Raw genomic sequence first — 20,423 nt, 5'->3', positions numbered from 1 at the left:
TGCTTCGACCTGGGGCAAGCCTATACAAACCATCGCAGTCACCAAAAACTGGTTGACTTGCGTTCAGGGGCTGCACTGTGCAAAATCTTTGGGTCTTCAAAGTTTAGAACCATCTACTGCAATGCAGGTCATTCTTGCTACAGGAAGCACTCGGGTCTGAAGGCAAATGAAGTAATGGTGTGCTCAAACTTCTCAGTAGACCGTCCCTCACGCAGCCAGACAGGACATTCTGGAGAGGAATGGCAGGGTCCTCTCTTCCAGTTATCACCTTAACTCTGACTTAACTGCCACGTGGCAGGTGTGGCTGGACTGCCTGTGCTGAGGTGCTGAGGGAGAGTTCTCCAGGACTACACCTTGTGACCCTCTTGGACCCTTTCATTCGCCCCTCCCCCACAGCATTTTCCATCGAGGGGTGCAGGAGCTCAAGCAGGTGGAGAACATCAGCCGGTCCCCTTGGTTCTCTCACATCACCTCCTCCATGCAGGGTCTGGGTGTCATCCATGCCTACGACAAAAAGGACGATTGCATCAGCAAGTGAGTTGATGGCCCCTGCTCCCGGGTCTCCCCACCCCGAGGCCCAGCCCTGATGGGAGGTCCCGGGCTGCTTTGCAACTGAGGTGGGGGAACGTTGGGGACAGGTAAAGGGCTGACAGGATCAGGGGCTTCATTTCTAGCATTCGGGGCCCTGAATATGTGTGTGTGTGTGTGAGAGAGAGAGAGAGAGAAAGAGAGACAGACAGACAGACAGACAGACAGTCACAGAGAGAGGGTGGGGGGAAGAGACAGGGGGAGGGACAAGGAAAGGGAGAGGAGAGGAGGAGAGAGAGAAGACACGCATGCGTCATCCTGGAGATGAGCCCAGGGCCTTGTGCAGTGTTAGGCGAGCGCTTCACCTCTGAGCTACACCTTTAACTCTGTATGACTTTGTTTTATTTCTTGCTAAATGGGTTCAATTTGGGAAAATATCGAAAAGCAGAACATATACAAAAATCACTTGTAGGCCTCAAATCCCAGTCAGTCTTGCTCATGTTTTCGTGTACATATTATACACGAAATATACATAGTCATAAATTGAGAATCGCAAATCCAAAAAGCTCCCAAACCCCCAAATCTTCAGAACACTGGTTGCCATACTGTGAAGGGAGAAATCTCAACATCTGACCTCGTGACAAATCTCACACTTGACCTCATGTGACAGACTGTAGCCAAGACACAGGTACAGTGAAACCGTGCATGAAAATGATCTGCAGGGGTTGGGGATTTAGCTCAGTGGTAGAGCGCTTGCCTAGCAAGCGCAAGGCCCTGGGTTTGGTCCCCAGCTCCGGAAAAAAAGAAAAAAAAAAAAAAAAAAAAAAGAAAATGATCTGCAGATGCTGGTGCGCAGCGGCACAAGTCTGCGGTCCCAGCTACTGAGGGGGCTGAGGCAGGAGAGTGAGATCAAAGCCAGTCTCTATCTATCCGTCATGGTGAGACCTTAGTGAGACTTGGGGTCTCGGAGAGTTCAAAAAAGATCTAGGGACACAACTCAGCATTCGAGCATTGCTTACCCAGCTTTGAACCCCAGTGCTGCGAGATACACTAAAGCAGGAGAAGAACCTGCAGGCTACCCCGGGTGAGGCACAGAAGGAGCAGTTCTGGGCATAGAGTTGTTCGCTTCCAAACTAGCTCATTCTGCAGACACAAACATTTCAGAAGTGGAAAAGAACCCAGCTCCGACCGGAGAGATGGCTTTAAGAACAGTGGCTGCTCTTCCAAGGGGACCCAGTTCTGATTCTGATTCCCAGCACATGGTAACTCGCAACCTTCTGCAGCTGCAGTTCTAGAGGACCTGACGCCCTCCTATGGCCTCCACAGACCTTATACATGCATGTAGTGGCAGACATAAAATCAGGCAAAACGCCCGTACATATAAAAGATGTGAGTTAATTAATTAATTAAATTTAAAAAGCCCCAGGTTAGAAACAAGTCTGGTCCCAAGCATTTCAGACAGGATACTCACGTTTCTTCCCATGCTTTTATTCTTTCAACCCGCAAGGTTTTCTTTTCGAAAGTTATTTTGAATATCGCTTTCATAGCATTGAACGTTCTTCTACAATAGACACCTTTTAAAATATTTCATTAGTTCTTTGAGGATCCCATGCGATATATTTTTGTTCAGCCTCCCATCTCCCATTTCTCCCATAGCCCTCCTACACACAGCTTTGAGTTTTCTCCCCTGCCCCTTTTAAAATCCCATTAAGTTCAGCTTATGTTGTTCAACTCGTCTTAGAAGTAGGTCCTGATTGTAGCCATCCCACCGAGGTCACCTCACGTATAAAACTCTTTCTCTCCCAGGAGCTACTGAATGCCAATGTCTTGTCAGCTAGCAGGGGGTTTCATGCCCACCTTCCCTCTTCTCCATGCTGGGATTCTGTCTAGCTTGAGCGTGGGCAGGTCTTCTGCATGCTGCCACGACCGCCATGAGTTCACACATGTACCTGCCCTGTCAAGTCCAGAAAACACTTTCCTTGAGGCTGCCTATCACTTCTGGCCTTAAAATCTTTCTATGCTCTCTTCCATGAAGATCCCCAAGTCTTGTATGATAAGTGTGTCCCACATGGGGCTGAGCACCCCATGGTGCTGCCGTATGCTGGCCAGTTGAGGGTCTCAGTGCTAATTGCCATCCACAGCTATGAGAAGCTTGCCTAACGAGAGGCACACTGATCCATGGGTATACAAATTGCTCCTATACATAGATCTGATTAGTTGAGATAGAGTCTTGAATGCAAGCCTCGGCCAGTATGTAATTTGCAGTCATACACACCCACCTCCTCGAGCTCATAAAGCTAATTTTTAAAGGCTGCATTTATGCATCGATTTTTATGTGTGGGTTGGCCAGCTTCAGAAGACTAGGTTTGTGAAGACTATACTCGTGGAGTCATGTAGCCTCGGACTTGGAACATACCAAAGAAAATGTGCAAGTCGTAACTTCTGAACTAGAAGTTGCCACTGTTCTGCAACCCTGTGGAAAAGAAGGGTCAGAACAAGAACCAACGGTTCCTTACAGCAGGAAAAGTCGAGAGGGACACCAGACACCCATGAAGTAGTGACAGGATCTCTGGGAAGTACAAAGAGAAGTATGGGTGACCCACGAGATGCAAACTACTATGACAGCTCTGGTCACAGGGCTTCCTAGGGGTTGCAGGGGAAAAGACTTCCCTGAAGTTGTCACTGGGGTCCCAGCCCTCAACGGTTTCCTGCTGTAGGGGGATGGGCTCAGGGGAGCCAATGTGAGAGGGAGATGAATGGTGAGGACCCACACTGTCCCCACAGATGCCACAGTGTTTGCTAACCTAAAAAGAAATTAAAAAAGAATCACTTGTTTGATATGAAGATCCACAAATAAGATCAGAAGAGATAAACAAACCAGTAGGTATGCAAATGTCACCCCAGAAACAGGAGCTCAGATGATAATGCCTGGCACTGTGACGCCACAGGTCGGGATTCTTCCACTGATGACTCTGTAGATAGGAGAGCAGCTAAAAGGCCAGCGTGAAACTTTCCAGAGTTCCCTAATAACAGTAGTGAGCTACTCAACAGAGGACACAAACAAGCGGATGAAGTCACGCTGGGACATGGAGAGGACAGTTAGAGGGGAAAAAGAGAGAAAGAAACTGCATGAGAAAACCAGCAATTCAGGTGAAAAGGTTACCAATGAGGAAGAGAAATTCGTCAAGAAAACAAACTAGAAACGGAACAGGAGTGAACCAAAATAAAAGCACTCGAGAGGCAGAAGCAGTCAGGTCTCTGAATTTGAGGCCAGCCTGGTCTACAGAGTGAGAAACCCTGTCTCGCCTTACCCCCCCCCAAAAAAAGAATCTTGAAAACATAGATGGACAAATCCCAGTACTGGTTAGTAGAGGAGAAAAAGATTAAAAAAAAAATCCAAACAAGTAGAAAAAAGCTGCCTCAAAAAATCACAGGAATTGGTAAACATCTCTTAATATTATAATCGTCAATGAGTGGCCTCAACTCATCAATTAAAATGTTCAGACTGACTAATTGCACAGGTGCTGTCCTAATACTTGGGAGGCAGAGGAAGGAGGATCAGAAGTTCAAGGTCACCTTTGGTTAGCCTTGGCTACTTGAGACCCTGTCTCAAAACAATGAGAAGCAAAATCACCACCACCACCACCACCACCACCACCACCACCACCACCACCACCACCACCACCACCACCACCTCCACCACCCCCACCACCACCACCACCACCACCACCACCGCCACCACCACCACCTCCATCACCACCACCACCTCCACTACCACCACCACCACCACCACCACCACCACCACCACCACCACCACCACCACCACCACCCATTCCTGAGAAAATTGGACTTAGCTACCTGTTGTCACCAAGAAACATAGCTCACTGTTGAGGTCATCCTGTGCTGAAGTTCGAGGGACAGGAGCCAGTCTACTAAGTTAATAGAAGTAGGAAAGAGGGTGGTGTAGTCCCCCTTGTATCTGTTGAAGAAGGCTTCGAGTGAAAATTCGTCAAAGAAGACAAAGCAGGAGCCACATATGAATAAGACGAGGACACGGCAACTATAAAGTGAAGCTGTGACGGTCGGTGTTGATTGCTGCGTGTGGTTCACGTTGTCCATCTGACGGAGAGGCATTTTGCCAACGCAGGTTCCTCTTCCCAGATGACTCTAGTTTGTGTCAGGTTGGCGAAGAACAAAATGAACCAAAACCAAAACAAACAAATAACCCAAACAAAAAAGCAAAAGAACGAACAACCAACCAGGACAGGGACCCTTGTTGTGATAATCCTGACGGCAGTTTTCCGGTCTTGGGAGCTAATGTACGGCTAGAATGTGGAGGAGTTTGGTCTTAACATAATACATGTATATTCTCCCTCAAGTCACGGTTTAACGAGGGTCCATGACACAGGACAGAGTTTCTTCACATGTAGACTTACAGCTACTTTGCTTTTCCTTCTCAAAGGCCTTGGGAAGGGAGAGTGATAGGCCGGGCCCTGTGGAAACTATTGCTAACCCAGCAAGGAGATACAAGCTTTCCGAAAGACCAAGGGCAGGGTTTTAGTCACACAGATTTACCTAACTGCACAGGACGCTGGGGACTGCAGTCCCTCTGTGTCAATGGGCGAGTGACAGTGGAATCTGAAAACTCTTTGGTATCTCTATCTGGCGTCTGCTTTTCCCTACTCTTTCCTTTCTTGGAAAGATAAGATATTCTGGGCCAGGTGGCGCTGTCCTGTAATCTCAATACTTAGGAGGTTGAGGCAGGGAGATTGTGAGTTTTGAGGCTAACCTGGGCTACATAACAATACCCTGTCTCCCAAGAAAAGAGGATAAGGGAGAGGAGGAGGAAGTGAAGAAGAGGTGAGGGTGGTGGAGGGGGAGTTAATGATGTACACAACATTTTCATCTCTACTGAGACACTGAGGTCCCCTCAGGCAAAGACCCCTACTGAGGACTCTGCAGCTTGGCTTTAGCCAGCAGTTAGTCCTGTTTTTCCTTTGTTTGGTTCTTTTTCTTTTCTTTCTTTTCCTTTAAGTTTTTTTCCTTTCCTTCCTTCCCTCCTTCCTTCCCTCCTTCCTTCCTCCCCTCCCCCTCCCCTTCCCCTCCTCCTCTTCCCACCTCCTCCCCCCCTTCTTTCTCCTCCTCCTCCTCTTCTTTTTTTGAGACAGGATTTTCTGTGTAGTGTTGGCTGTCCTGGAGCTCACTCTTGTAGAACAAACTGGCCTCAAAGTCACAGATTTATTCACCACTGCCTGCCGAGTGCTGGGATGAAAGGCCTGCGCTACCACCGCCGGTTTGTTTGTTTCTTGATGGTCTCTGTCTAGAGTCCTGCACCACACAGACACTTCTGATCATGAAGAATGTCCACAGAGCCATTCGACTCTTTGCCCTTTGACAAACCAAACAGACGGACACTTGTTTCCCCAGAGTTTCTCCTCCAAGAAGAGCCTCCCATAGCCGTCTTAGCCTCACCGTGACTGACAAGCTCTCCCTTCCTGAACACTTGCCTTTGAGAGAGCTCTGGCTTCTGAAGTGTATGGTACTTTCCACCATGTTAGGAGAAAGATTGTGCTATTTGGGAAAGCATTCTGACAAAGCCCTGGTGCAAACAAAACAAAACAACAAAACAAAACACAAACAGTAATTAGAATGGAAACAAAATCGGTGTGGTGGTGTATGGGAGCCGCGTGCCTTCTTAGGGATTTACACCCCAAAACGCGTTCCTTTTCTTCCCCCAATTCCCACCATTTGTCCCTACAAGGCCCTTTCCACTGGGTCAAGGGCCTTTTAGTGGGCCAAGGAATGAGATGTCTCTCATAGTGCACCTAAAATTTCAGTCTCTGATATTTTCTGCCTGGAGATTCCGCACCGCAGGCAGGCTGCGCTGTGGGCATGCCATGAGTGAGCGCATGCGTACTAGCGAGTGATGGGAATGAACTTGTTTGTAGTGGGGAGGTATTCTGTTTTTGCTTTTAAACATCTTTTCTTTGAGGCCGGTTCTCTGAAACTCCCACAGGGGCAACTAGGGAAAGCATCAGGAAGGAGCATACCCAAGCCATTCTCCCTGTTTATCCAGCTTCCTATACAGATGTAGTAGTACGTCACAGTGAAGGCCCGCAGGCCCAACGCACAGCCGGGTGCCAGTTCTGCCTGGCACTGCTGTTTGAAGTGTATTTTCTGAACTTCCTGGAGCACTCTGCCGGGCAGCATCCCACTACATCCCATGGCTGTGGTAGCCTCTTTGCACCCTGTCATAGAGCCAGCTTGAATGCCACATTCGCTCTATACATTCAGCTAAACTGAAGGGACAATCAGGATGCACCCGGCTTGTGTCTGGGGAACGAATGGGAAGACCGGGGTTGGGTCTTGTCTTGGATCCACTGGCTATGCCATTTTTCTGTCATTCTGTCCCATGCAAAGCTCTAGAGCCAGTGGACAAGCAACAGGGATACAAGATATCAGTTTCCTGTCTTTGAAGAGATCCACGCCCCCCCCCCCATCCCTTTTAAAGCAATGATTTGGCTGGCTGGTTGGTTGGTTTTGGAACGGGATCTTGCCATGTAGTCCAGGCTAGCCTTGGGCTTCTGATCCTTCTGCTTTACCCTCCCAAGTGCTGGGATCACTCTGCCAGGCTCAAATGATGATTTCGATCTTGGAGAGAGGAGATGGGGGCGGGGTAGGCCAAAGCCCTCCCTTGCTAATCTACGGGCACCATTGGCTACCCCTGTCTTTAAGATTAGAGGAGTCATTTATAGATTCCTCAAGGCCTGCGAAGCTATAATGTGAGGTTTTCTGCAGTTTTTGTTCTTAGCTGTGGGTTCTGGGAGAGATATAGAAGGCCCACTTAGCACCCTTGTCGACTGACACGTGAAATTTCTCCGAATGTGTGCAAATCAAAGACTCCTGTAGCAGCAGCGGGGGCTGGGTATATATGCTCATTTTTTTTGCGACAGTCACCTTGTGGGAAGGAGTTCAAAAACACCTTGTCTTGGTTCTGTTCCGAGCTCCAATCTCCCGTCGACAGCTGCAGAAACCCGAGCTCTTACTTCCTGTGATTTTTCCACTGCAGGTTTAAGGCGCTCAATGATGAAAACTCCAGCCACCTCCTGTACTTTAACTGTGCACTCAGGTGGTTTGCTCTCAGAATGGACATCCTCATGAACATCGTCACCTTTGTCGTGGCCTTGCTGGTGACCTTGAGCTTTTCTTCAATCAGTGCTTCATCCAAAGGCTTGTCCCTGTCTTACATCATCCAGGTAACCGCTGGTGCGTGGCTGAGCTTGGCCTACGGTGCATTAGGAGGAATTTTTAGATGGACTCAGCAAAAGGGTTAAGGAGAACAGAGCTTTGACTATGCATGACGTCGTTGACATTTGGGGCAGTCGGGTGGGCCTCAGGCACAGCTGGATCTTGACTCTTGGTTTTTGTCTCCTTCTGTGATGCCTTCCACATCATTGGGCAGTGGGTGACAAATGGTCTCTGAGATCCATAGGAAGGGGTAAGAAATATCAGGTCGTGTTTCTTCCCTTGACTACCCAACAGAAGCCCGTACTTTATTCTTAATGTATTGATTTGGGCATCCAAGACCTACTTACTGATTTGTTGGGAGTGGAATGATTGATTTGGGACAAGGTGTGGAGCTGGGCCCAGTCCACCTCACCCCCAATCCACACATCTGCTTCATAGTGGGACTAGGAGAGGCAAGTACAGCTTCTTAGCAGCTCGCGGCCGCTTGGGTTTTAATAATAATAATGCACTTGGTGAGGACACATCATTCCTGTGTCCTTCAGGGATGATAAATGACTTCCTTCACTGTTCTCAATGACACCGTGATGTTTTCTGCAAGTCTCACTTTGCAGATGAGAAAAATGAGTGTGTGGGCCACTATTTAGGCTAAGGTTGGTTCCTGAATCGTGTCCATGGGAATGTGCTTCCCAGTGTCCTGTCTGGGAACTTTCTCCATTGGGTATATATATCGGATATATTTATATCTTTAAAAAAGATTTATTTGTTCGTTTATTTGTTATGTATACAATGTTCTGCTCGCATGTATGCCTGCACACCAGAGGAGGGCACCAGATCTCATTATAGATAGTTATGAGTCACCCGGTGGTTGCTGGGACTTGAACTCAGGACCTCTGGAAGAGTAGCCAGTGTGCTTGAGCTCTGAGCCATCTCTCTAGCCCTGGTTTATTTATTTACTTACTTTATTTTTGTGGCAAAGGTCTTGCTATGAGTCCCAAGCTTGAGTGCTTCCTGCTTCCGGTTCCCCATGCTGGGATCACAGTCATGTTCCACCGTGCTCCTCCATGTCCCACAGTGCCAGACTCTGGGTCCTTTCTGAGGAAAGTCAAATCTTTTCTCAACTTAGAAAATGCTCTTCCTCCCTTACTCATATTTATGTCACATGTATTTGCTTGCATGTATGGTTGTGGACCTCATGCAGTGCAGTACCGCAACGGCCAGCAGAGGGCAGTAGAGCTCCAGAATTAGAGTTCACAGGTGGCTGTGACCAGCATGTGGGTTCTGGGGATCAAACCCAGGTCCTCTGGAAGAGCAGCCAGCACTCTCAAAGGCTGAGCCTTTTGTTTCCTCATTTGAACACGTTTCTTCTGCTTTGCGATTCAGCGTTCTCTTGAATTTTCAGTGTGGCAACCGAGTACTTGTGTATTGAGTTTTCACATGCTCTCTCTCATTCCTTAAGGACTGATTTTTAAATGGCTGAAGTTTGTTCTTGTTTTCCTAGGCATATTGACACTAAATATCAGATTATCAGCACTCACCCCCTCTTAAAAAAAAAAAACCAACCCAAAACCACAACCAAAACCGAAACCCTTTTGTCTTCTTTATTTCGCTATTTTCTCCAGGGTTAGTTTTTCCTCTTGTTTATCCGGTTCTTGCTCTTTCCTGCCCTTGGCTGGTTTACCTCTCAGCTCATTTGTATTTAAGGATAGGAGAATGGTTTGGCTTTTCATGGTGTGGCTTCATGGCTCCCTTTCTGGAATATTCTCTAACTCTGCAGGTACTGGACGTGAGAATTTCTTTTTTAATTTTTATTTTAATACACTCGCTTCCCTTTCCCAAAGCAGGAATGGGGCTATAGGCACTAAACATTAGGACTGAAGTGTTTTGGCTTTGTTTTCCCCTAGAGTAATGTTCTTAGAGCCCTGTGTATATTCCTCAATTTCTTTACAGAAGGATGTGTATACATGCACACATCCTCTGTGCATGCACTTAGGAGAACCGTGTATATTTGAGATTGGAAGGAAGATGAGGAAAGGCATTGATGGGTCCATAGAAGCAGTTGTTTGTGGACCACCGGCCTCCTTTGTGGCCCCTTTCTCACGACGGGGGAGGGGGGCTTTTGCTACCATTTTAGCAAAGGCTCTCATTGATGCTCTCTGGTAGAAATATGTGGCTTTTATGACTTGGGATCGCCCCCATGTCCTGGATGTGGAAGGTCTCCTTGTTGAAAACACCTGTGGCATCATTTTAACAGCGTGTTTGGGTGAAGCTATAGAGAGTGCATAAACTACCAACATGACCATCCCACGGTATGGTTAAGGGGAAGGTTTTTATTGCAGGTATGACAGACATGAGCTAGAGGAAGTTTACGGGAGGGAAGGGTGTGAGAGGGACTGGAAGGCTAGGGCTGACTCTGACATGTGCAACAGGTCATATGATTCTGAGGGAGCCTGGATGCCAGCATGGGCTTTGGCATGCTAATAGCTACCGCCATGGGTCTCTTCGCTAGAGGTAGGGGGAATGGCTCCTCTTGGTAGACATTCAAAGAGCTTCACAATTTCCTGAGAAGCGCTGGCTTTTATCTAACCAGCAGAAAACCTCCTGTCATCCAGGTTGAGATCATTTCTGCAAAATTGGACTGGGGTTTGGGGAGCCGGAGCTTCCTTTGCACCTGACAGACATTGTCAGTGCTCTGAGGTGGAAAAAACGAATGTTCCTTGGGTAACCAGTTTCCACCATTGGTAGTGGATGTCTTCGTTGTTGTCTCTTAAACATCAAGCAGATGAAAGGTTTGCCTTAGTTGGTCTAAAATCGGCTTGCCTCAACTAAGGATGTACTTTTGGGCAATCCTCTCAGCTTTCTAGGAGAGGGCTGCCAAACACCCCTGCAGGCCTGGAGGAGAATTTGCATGCCCTGAGGTATGTTAACCCTTGCTCCCAGGCTGGCTGTGGGCCCTTTTGACATGAGTTCCGTCCAGAGAGCACAGAAACAAAGTGGCAAAGCTTCCCGTGAGGACAGAGGAACCCCCTCTAGAGGGATGAGAAATTGGTGTGCACCATCAGCAGCACATCTCAGTGCAGTGGTGAGCCCGCGCTTACCTGGTCTGCATTTAAGCCAAGGTGAGAGTTCTAGACCTACGTGGGCTGCTAGACACTTAGGAACTGACCTTCTCATCTTTAGCCGAATGTACCTGCGCCCTTCTCGGAAGCACTGAACATTCTCGTTCTGACCAGAAGTCATGAGGCAGGCAGGGGCTGTGTTTTTTGCCATCTGGGTGCTTTCTGCCCACCAGGCCTTAGGTTCAAGCACACAGCTCAAAGAAGATCTTGTTCCTAGGGAGGGGATGGGGGCAAAATCATCCACGTTGAGGCCTATTGCTCCAAAAGAAATAGGAAGACACAGGCCAGTGCTAACTAAGCAGGGAAGGTGGCAAGAGGCCACTGAGAGCTGTCCAAGGTTCTGGAGGACCCGCCCCCACCTTATTCCTCCCAGCCCTGTTCTGGCCGCACTGCTCCCAGCTGCTTGCCAGGACTTTCTTAGGTTCTGTGTGAGCACTGATGCCACCTCACACTCAAGTCTCAAGCAAATGTAGATTTGGGTATCGGGAGGAGGATGGTGGTGGTGCCTGGCGTCCCAGATCCCATTTCCCAAGATACCAAGGGACAACTGTGAAGATCCCAGTCTCCTCACCCTGGCATGGTGACCGGTCTCAGTGGTTTTACAATGCCAGACTTTCACGAGCACACCTCCACAGCCTTCTCTTCCCCCTTTCTCCTACCTGCTCCTGTACTGCAACAAACCCCATGAGCTTGGTGGCTTACAACAAGAGGGACGTATTCTCTCACGGTGTTGGAGGCCGAGAGCCTACCTACCCTGTGTTTGTTTGTCAAGGTTGCTTTTCTCCTTAGGGCTCCAGGGAACGATCACGTTTTGGTCAGCTTTCAAAGGTTGGGGGCATTTCTAGAGGTTGGAGCAGCACTGGCTTAACTTCTGCTTCAGTCTTCTTTCCCCCTTATTTTAGGGATCTTTCCCTCCGTCTTTCATTAGGTCTCTGGTAGGACCCAACCAGGTACGCAGGGTGCTTAATCACGGCTGCAAAGGAGCTCTCCAAGGTCCTGGAGGTGCCCCCTTACATATCCAAATGGGCTAACATTCTTGGGTTCAAGAGACATATCCTTTGCAGTGGGGGAGAAGGCATACTGCCATCTGCCCCATTTATGACTTGCACTCAGATATTGGAGTTAGATTCTAGGGGATTGTGGCCTAAAGAGGGGTTCCCTTGGCAAACTGTTTCCCTGGGTCTGTACCCAAATTTTTTTTACATCCAGAGCAGGTGTATTGCAATGGTCCTCTGGCTTCTGCTGGAGGTTTTCAGTGGCCTTTCTGTCCCTGATTTGGTGAGTTAAGGTGCAGGAGCAGGGTTCAGGGCCCCACCAGGCGGCAGCAAGGAGCCAAGGCCTGGCAATTGGGCTCTCAGTAGGCATCTCCTCTCTAGGCAGTTGGGACTGGCTCACAGGAGCGATCAAGGTGGTGGGATGATTCTCACCATCTGGAGTGAGAGAGAAAATGTAAATACCATTTGTTTTTAAATACAAAGGAAGTGTTTAAACCCAAAACATCCCAACAGGAAACGTGGCCTTCTGTGTGCCTGGCTGGGAGTGCCAGCCTCTTTTGCAAGTTGCCTGAGCTCAGCCCAGTAATTTGAAGTGGAAGACAGCAGGGGCCAAGGGAGGGAAAGGGACACCCCCTCTCAGAAGCTAGCTACCTGTTTCTTCCCAACAGCTCAGTGGACTGCTTCAAGTGTGTGTGCGAACAGGAACAGAGACCCAAGCCAAGTTCACCTCTGCAGAGCTAATGAGGGAGTACATTTCGGTAAGGAATGAGGGAACACTGGGAGACCGGCATGTTTTGATATTTCTCTAAAGATTGACCTAAATTCTGTGCGTGCGTGCGTGTGTGTGTGTGTGTGTGTGTGTGTGTGTGTGTGTATACATGGCCGTGGAGGGCAGACATGTTGGGAGCTGGAGTTGGAGGTGTCTGTGAGTGTGTGTGTGTGCTGGGAATCAAACTCTGATCCTCTAGGAGAACAGCGCATGCTCCTAACCACTGAGCTATCTCTCCAGCCCCCTATTTTGCTCCTTTCCTCTGTTTCCAGTTTGCGATGGGATCCTTTTAGTAACTGGACTCTGATCTGTCACCCACCAACTTAAAACCTGTATCCACAATCCAAGCCCAAATTTGGCAGCTCACTCTGGTTTCTAAAAATTAATATTTGGTTAAAGTTAAAAATAGCGGAAGAAGGTCGCTTCACCTCTCTCGTGAGCGCTTTCTGGTGCAGTGTAGGAATATAGTTTTAAGAAAAGAAGTCTATTTAAACACAGCATTCACTTTTGGGGGCCTTTGGGCAGTGGTTGGTCCTGCTCACAAGCTTAATGCAGCTCCCTAAAACATTTAGAGTTCTGCACCTCCGTTCCCCTCTCAAAATGCCTCCACGATCTGCTTAATGCACAAACCTTCGCCGTGTGTGTGTAAGTCTCTCTGTGAATGTAGAGGGACTTGCAATCCCCATGACTGTTTCCTATATGAGCAGGAAAGTGTTTGAATTAAAATCACATTTGAACTAATTATTGAAGCATATATTTTAAATTAAATCTCAAGCACAAATTCACAAATACTACAAACACTTAGAGCATAAAACAAGCAGATTCCTTAAACTTAAATACATGGCTCATGCAGACGTGGTTTCTTTAAAAAAAAAATATATATATATGTATGTATATGTGTGTGTGTATAATTCCAAATCTTCTAGGGGTTAAAATACCCCCTAAGAAGGCAAATCTTTTCTCAGCTAATGGAGGTTACTTAGTGACGAGAGACTTGGGCTGGCCAGGTGCCCTGATGGAGCATGGGGGACTCCTCGTTTCTGAGAGAGCCGTCATAGCATGAGATGAAGGGCTGGTCTCCTAACAGAGCCTGCTTTGTATTCATTAGATTGTGGGGTTTCAGGGATGCTTACAAAGAGAAGGAAATTCATTTTTTTCTGCTGATGTCTAAAGATCTTTGGACTTGGCATTCTGCATTCTTGGTTGTCTTCCTGTTCTTAGCACCATGATGACTTTTGTAGACACCGAAATTAGACTGAATTCTGCACATCTCGAGGTTCACCCTGGATTTGCCCTACAGCTTCATGGTCATTGTGCTGATAAACTAGCCCAGGCCCATAAGGCCCAGGGCAAGCTGTCTCTTGCTTTCCCCCCTACATTATCCATCCTTTATTGGGCTCCAGGTCTACATGACTTTTCTTTTTATTCCCGGAGTTGTTTAAGGTGGTTGTGGCTGCCAGGGCTTTGCAACTCCCTGTTTCCCCTGTCTGAAGGTTCTGGACAGAAATTCTTGTAATTACACTGTCATTCTTCCTGCCTTCCAGGCCTCAGTTCTAGTATCATCCCCTTAGAGATGCCTGCTTCAACCCTTAAATAATTTCATTCTGCTTGCTGCTACCTGCTATGGAAATCGCTTTCTGTGCTTTGTTACGATACTCTTGTTCTTGTTGCCGCTTTGGTTTTGATTTTTGAGACAGGGTTTCTCTGTGTAGCTCTGGCTGTCCTAGAGCTCACTTTGTAGACCTTGGCTGACCTTGAACTCACAGGGACCCTATCATCTCTGCCTCCCAATTGCTGGGATTGAAGGTGTGAACCACCACTCCCAGCCCACAATACTCTCTCGTATTACCTAATGTGCTTCCATTGAAATGGGACCTGCTTTTTTTTTGTGAGGAATATCTCAGGTACCCCACGTTGTCCTGTAACTCAATCCTCCTGCACCAATGTCCTGAATGTTACAGTTACGAGTGTTCAGCAGCATGCCAAGCAGAAGTCATGTCCCGAATGTTATAATTACAAGTGTTCAGCGCCACACTGAGCAGAAGTCATGTTGCTTACAGGGTAGTGGGTCTCATTGACCACCACAGGCTCCGTTACTGATAGGTCTGGACTTAGTGAGTTAAGTCAGGGGAAACCAGTGGCAATCAAGTTGGTCAATGGCTCTAATTCTGCTTTTTCAGACCTGTGTCCCTGAACACACTCAATCCTTCAAAGTGGGGACCTGTCCCAAAGACTGGCCGAGCCGTGGGGAGATAACTTTCAAGGACTATCGGATGAGATACAGAGACAACACCCCTCTCGTTCTCGATGGGTTGAACCTGAACATCCAAAGCGGGCAGACAGTTGGGATTGTGGGAAGAACGGGCTCTGGTGAGGACACACTCTGCATTTGTTTCCTTGGGGTTGTTTGTTTGAATTTGCTCCCCACGTGCCTGTGAAGCCACATCAGAGCAACGTGCATGAATGCTGGATTTTTATCTTCCCTCAAATCTCTTTACTGTAAATTAGGGTTTCAGGCTGACCGGGTGTGGAGAGTTGGACGCAAACACACAGTAGTTTTTGGATTAATTAAATGAGAATAATTCTGGAGAAATGGGGCCCAGAAGATGAATTGTGCGCTAAAGGCCTCTGCTGGAACCGACAGGTTAATGGCGTTAGGGCAGCCTGGTTCCCCCAGCGTGAACAATGTATGCTTTGCAGAGTCATCTACACGGAGCCAGTTTCGTTGCATCAAAAAAATCCCCTTAATTAAATGCTTGGACATGACAGAGGCAAAAGCTGGTGTTGGGTTCATCCTCCCTGCTCTTGCTGTCCCCAGGTAAATCATCACTGGGCATGGCCCTGTTTCGTCTGGTGGAACCAGCCTCTGGCACCATCTTCATTGACGAGGTGGATATCTGCACTGTGGGTCTGGAAGAACTCCGAACCAAGCTGACCATGATCCCCCAGGATCCTGTCCTGTTTGTAGGTACAGTAAGGTAGCTGTTTTCAACCATCGTGCATTCCTGCTTGGAGACGGTGACACTGAGCCAACCAGCAGTTGAGAAATTGCTAGGCCATGGCTGTTCTTGGCAGTCTTAGCTCAGGGAACTGGGCTGCTGGTGTCTGGTTTTCAGTAAAGCTTTGGAAGGAACTGGGGAACAGTGTCCTGAGCCTTGGCTGGTACTTCAGAAGCTCTATTATTAAAACATTATATCATTATTAATATAACATCATCATTACATCATTACATTATTAGCACCAACATATAATGAGTAGTGATATTAATTGTTTTAATAATGTTAGTAATACTATCATTCATGATTTTATTATACACAGAGTGAGCGGGTAGCACAGTTGGCCCCAACAGCCCTATCTTATGCCTGTGTTCCAGCGTTACACCAGGCTTAGCAATGACCACTCTCAAAAGCACCCCAGGGTGCACAGTAGACTGACTAAGTTGTTCCCTGGCCTGTGTGTGCAGCAGGCTTTTGGCAAGTGCATTAATCCATTCCCACAGAATGGAAGCTGATCAAGTATAAGAAGATGAAGGTTGTGACTTACACAGGCTCAAGGTGTGGTGTCTAAGCACAGGGGGGTCTGAGTATCTGAGCTGGTCCAGGGAAATGGGAAAGTCCTCTTGCTGGGCACTGGATGAAGTAGGGAGACTACCCACTCAAAGCTGATCACATGAGTGATGCATCGCAAAACACGCAATCCATCCCTCAGCGGGGCCTGGAATCTGGGCTTCCCGATGCTGATGCTAAAGGGATGCTGGGCCAAGTTTCTTTCTTTTGTCCTTTCTTTGCCAAGAGCTGCTTTGCTCTACACTGATGCAGTCGACCATGGCATGGTTGTGTTTGCTCTGCCTCCTGGTAGGGTTTCTCATTCCCGCCTGTCTTGTCGCCAAGGTCTTTGCTCCCCCACAGAGTTGTGGGTCCTTGGTCTTGGGGCCTGGCTCTCTGAACAGGCTCTTTCCGTCCCACCTCTTCTTGTCTGCCAACATGCTATGGGGAAGAGAGTGTGTCCTTACCTTTTACGGCATCAGAGAGCCACTATGGGCTTCCAGATTTCCTGTCTGCTTCCCGTACTCTCATTGTCTTCTCTCCATTGTGTTATCCTTGAGGATCCAGCTTGCTTTCCTTTGATTCACTGCAGGTACAACTTGGATCCCTTGGGGAGTCACACCGACGAGATGCTCTGGCATGTTTTGGAGAGAACATTCATGAGAGACACAGTAGGTCTCTGGGGCTGTCCAGCACGAGTCCCAGACTCCTGTCCCCGGGGCCAGCACCTAGCCAGGTTTATTTGCCGGGGGTGACATACTTCAGCCAAGTTCAGTCCTTCCTTGTTCCTGATTATCAAAACCAGCTACAGTACTATTTGTTGGCTCCCTGGCTGATCCAGTCTGCAGCTCTCCATGAGTCATCTTCCTTGGTCCTCAGCCCAGCCCTCGGCGGCTAGTGCTTTCTTCCTTCATTTTTGAGATGACAGAAATTAAGGCTTGAAGAAGCAATGTGTCCACACCAGTGAGTAGCAGGATGGAGACTTGAACCCAGGTCTGCCCGGGTCCAAAGTGATGGCTGGCCTGATGATTTGGTCTGTGGCCTCACTGGCTTTATCAGAACAGATGAGCTAAAGAATGATGGATTGGGTGCAGCTTGTTCTGGGATTGCAAGTGTGGCTGGCTTGAGTTCTAGGACGGAAGACTTTGTCCAGTTAAGCACTGAGATCAGTAGCCCCAACGTGCTGGGCAAACATCTCCCAGAGCCACTTTGGTCTGCTGTTATGGATAGATAGACTTTGTCTTGGCCTGCTGGAAAACTCCCCCATCCCCTTTGTGCTTTATTCATGAAGAGTTGTCACCCTGCAGGCCATTTCCATTTGCTTAAATGTTCCCTAGAAGTATATGGGTGATTTGTCCTTTATGGTGAGTCATGGTGGCTTTACATTATTAACATCTCCCTTGCCCTCCCTGCTGCTTGTTTGCAGTATTGAAATGATTGCCATTTTGTACTTTGTTTCCCATTGTAAAATAAAGCAAGCTGATGAATGCAAGAGGAGGGGGGCAATCAATAAGATGATGTAGGACGATTTTATAGATCACCAGGATAAATGTGTCATTTTCTGTGTTTTATAGATAATGAAACTCCCAGAGAAATTACAGGCAGAAGTCACAGAAAACGGGGAAAACTTCTCAGTAGGAGAACGCCAGCTGCTTTGTATGGCCCGGGCACTTCTCCGTAATTCAAAAGTAAGGAAACAGCTTGGAAAATGGATTGGTCAAATTTTGGATATTCCCTGCAGTGCTGCTCAATCCAGGAGGCAGAAAGACACAAGTTTGTCTTTCAGCAAAGACAGAGCACTGCAGTAATTTAAAAACCGATCACTTTCTCTTAAGACAAACTTGTGAGGGGTAAAAATTGAAAAATAACAGCCATTTTCTGGAGCAGCGCCTTCCTTATCCGGGCTTCGCCTTGGGAGGTCTCTCGATTACGTATTCTCTCCACTCCTAGGAGGCTTGAGTTTGAAAAATATGCTCTCAACTTTTTCCCTTTGTCCCTGAATAATTCTGAATCCTCAGGCACAGTACCTAGAACACCCAAGAAAGCCACCAGAATGCTAGCATATAAGATTTGAAATTTTTTTATATATACTTTCCCAAGTGACTTAACCAGCCTTACTTACAGATCCTGAGGGGGAAAAATGCCAGGCGCTCTCTCTCTCTCTCTCTCTCTCTCTCTCTCTCTCTCTCTCTCTCTCTCTCTCTCTCTCTAACAAATCCTATTTCCTGGGAGCTAGAGCCAGGGCTCAGTGGCTAAGAATTTTGCTGCCCTTCCAGAGGACCTTGGTTCGATTCCCAGTATTTATTTACATCATGTGGCTCACAACAGCCTGTAAGTCCAGCTCCAGGGTCTCTGATACTCTCTTCTGGACTTTGTCTGCATTTATATGTATGTATGAATGTAGCCACACAAAGACACATACATATACACATAACAATTGAGATAAAGAAAGAAAACCTATTAGCCGAGCATTTATAGTGGTGAATGCACTGTGTGGGTTTTAAGAGGTGTCCACAGAAGGAAAGAGAAACCATTTAAGGCCAGTGGTAACACTACTCACTATGAAGTAGTTCTGTGGCTTTTGTGTAAGATGTGAACCCTTCACATGTGAGGAAATTAGGTAAGTTGACCAGATTAAGTCTAGCTAGGGGTTGAGGTTAAACCTTCAAACTATAAAATCCAAGCAGCACTTTGTCAAGCAGAATGATGCTCCTCTCAGCTCCAAAATGGTATCCTTATCATGTACCCCAAACTTGTATTTGGACATTAAAGATCTTGAGATAGGAGAATTGTCTTGGATCTGGCGAGTCTAGTGTCTAGCATATTCCCACATGTCTTCTTTACAAGAAGCAAGCAATAGAGTCAAAGACAGCTGCAAATGTGATAGTAGGAAAGGTCTCTGGGTGGGGAATACTGGCGGCTTGCAGGCAGAAGGGGTGCAGCCCTCAGTTGGATTGCAGGGTTCCCAGGTTCTTGGCTCCAAGGCTATACATTTTCCTCTTTACACAGCTTTGGCTTTTACAGTGCTTCTTTCTTAACAGATCATTCTCCTTGATGAAGCTACTGCCTCCATGGATTCCAAGACAGACACCCTTGTTCAGAGCACCATAAAAGAGGCCTTCAAAAGCTGCACAGTGCTGACCATCGCTCATCGCCTAAACACTGTCCTCAACTGTGACCTTGTCCTGGTCATGGAAAATGGGAAGGTGCAGGAAGTTCTGGTTGGCATCCCCTCCTCAAAGGCTTCCCCAGTTGGGGCTATGTGGTGTGTACATTTTCTTTCCCTGAAAACTTCAGTTCTTCTCTGATTTTCAGGTGATTGAGTTTGACAAGCCTGAAGTCCTTGCTGAGAAGCCTGACTCTGCATTTGCGATGTTACTAGCTGCAGAAGTTGGACTGTAAAGGTCCCGTTGTTGGTTTGAGAGGAGGCGATGGATGTGTGAGAGGAGAAGCCTGAAGGTGGAGTCAAGCAGCCCTGGCCACAGCCCCTCCCACCCATGGAGCACAGGGTGAGCTGGGGCTGAGATGTGTCCCTTGCTCTTCTGGTCACCTCCCTTGGCAGACTCAGGGTTAGTTCTGGATAGTGAAGAGTCCAGACAAAGATGGGGGGTTGGAAGCTGCCTCTCACTTCTGAAAACCCCAAGGGTCCTCATAGTCCTCACCAATACTACATAATGCTCGACAATGGGAACATTCTAACTTTCTGTCCAAAAGCAGTAAAAGGGAATGAGATGGAAAATGCCCAAGGCTGGAGGTGACAGCGCTCCTCGATTTTGTTACCAGACAAGAGAGAAGGGTTTTCTTTCTGTTTAATTTCATTCCACTCTTAGCTAACTATGTAGCAAGCAGTAACCGCACAGATCTATAGCACGGAAGACTGGTGATAGTGTTTGGCATGAGATTTTTTTTTTCCAAAGAAATCATATTGTATGTTACAGTTGATCTGTTAAAATAAGCAGAAAGCAAAACACTGGGGTTTCTGAATAAATGACATTTTAATATCTTCTTTATCAGTCATTAAAATGCAACGAGAAACCAAATGACCCTGAAATTTTGCCTTGCAATTATTTTACTGACGTTGTCTCTCTTTGAACGATGCTTTCTCACAAACCTCCCACTGCCATCTCCCTTGGCTCAGTAATGAATTTATGCAGTTGTTCACCAGTCTCAAGGTCTTCTATGAGGATCAGAGGAAAGACCTACCTGGTAGCCCCAGGGTGAT

General features: G+C 47.4%; 1 protein-coding gene across 3 annotated transcripts in view; it reads left to right on the top strand.

Annotated features, from left to right (window-relative positions):
- Abcc12 (ATP binding cassette subfamily C member 12) overlaps window positions 1–20,219 on the top strand; it is a 71,361-nt gene extending 51,142 nt beyond the window's left edge. For 2 of the 3 annotated variants that reach the window (XM_032887645.1, XM_032887643.1), the window contains 9 exons: window positions 397–534; window positions 7,598–7,784; window positions 12,556–12,645; window positions 14,837–15,026; window positions 15,475–15,634; window positions 16,794–16,872; window positions 17,776–17,889; window positions 19,243–19,407; window positions 19,517–20,219. In XM_032887645.1, coding sequence (XP_032743536.1) covers window positions 397–534; window positions 7,598–7,784; window positions 12,556–12,645; window positions 14,837–15,026; window positions 15,475–15,634; window positions 16,794–16,872; window positions 17,776–17,889; window positions 19,243–19,407; window positions 19,517–19,603 — 1,210 coding nt within the window. In that variant the 3' untranslated portion in view covers window positions 19,604–20,219. The remainder of the gene's footprint in view (window positions 1–396; window positions 535–7,597; window positions 7,785–12,555; window positions 12,646–14,836; window positions 15,027–15,474; window positions 15,635–16,793; window positions 16,873–17,775; window positions 17,890–19,242; window positions 19,408–19,516) is intronic. The other variant, XM_032887644.1, reaches the window with a different exon arrangement.
- The last annotated feature ends 204 nt before the right edge of the window (window positions 20,220–20,423 follow it).

This window comes from Rattus rattus, chromosome 17 (genome assembly GCF_011064425.1).
Source record: "Rattus rattus isolate New Zealand chromosome 17, Rrattus_CSIRO_v1, whole genome shotgun sequence".
In the NCBI taxonomy this organism is placed as follows: Eukaryota; Metazoa; Chordata; class Mammalia; order Rodentia; family Muridae; genus Rattus; species Rattus rattus.
The sequence above is the reverse complement of the archived record's forward strand: the minus strand, read 5'-3'. Positions and strand labels throughout refer to the sequence as shown.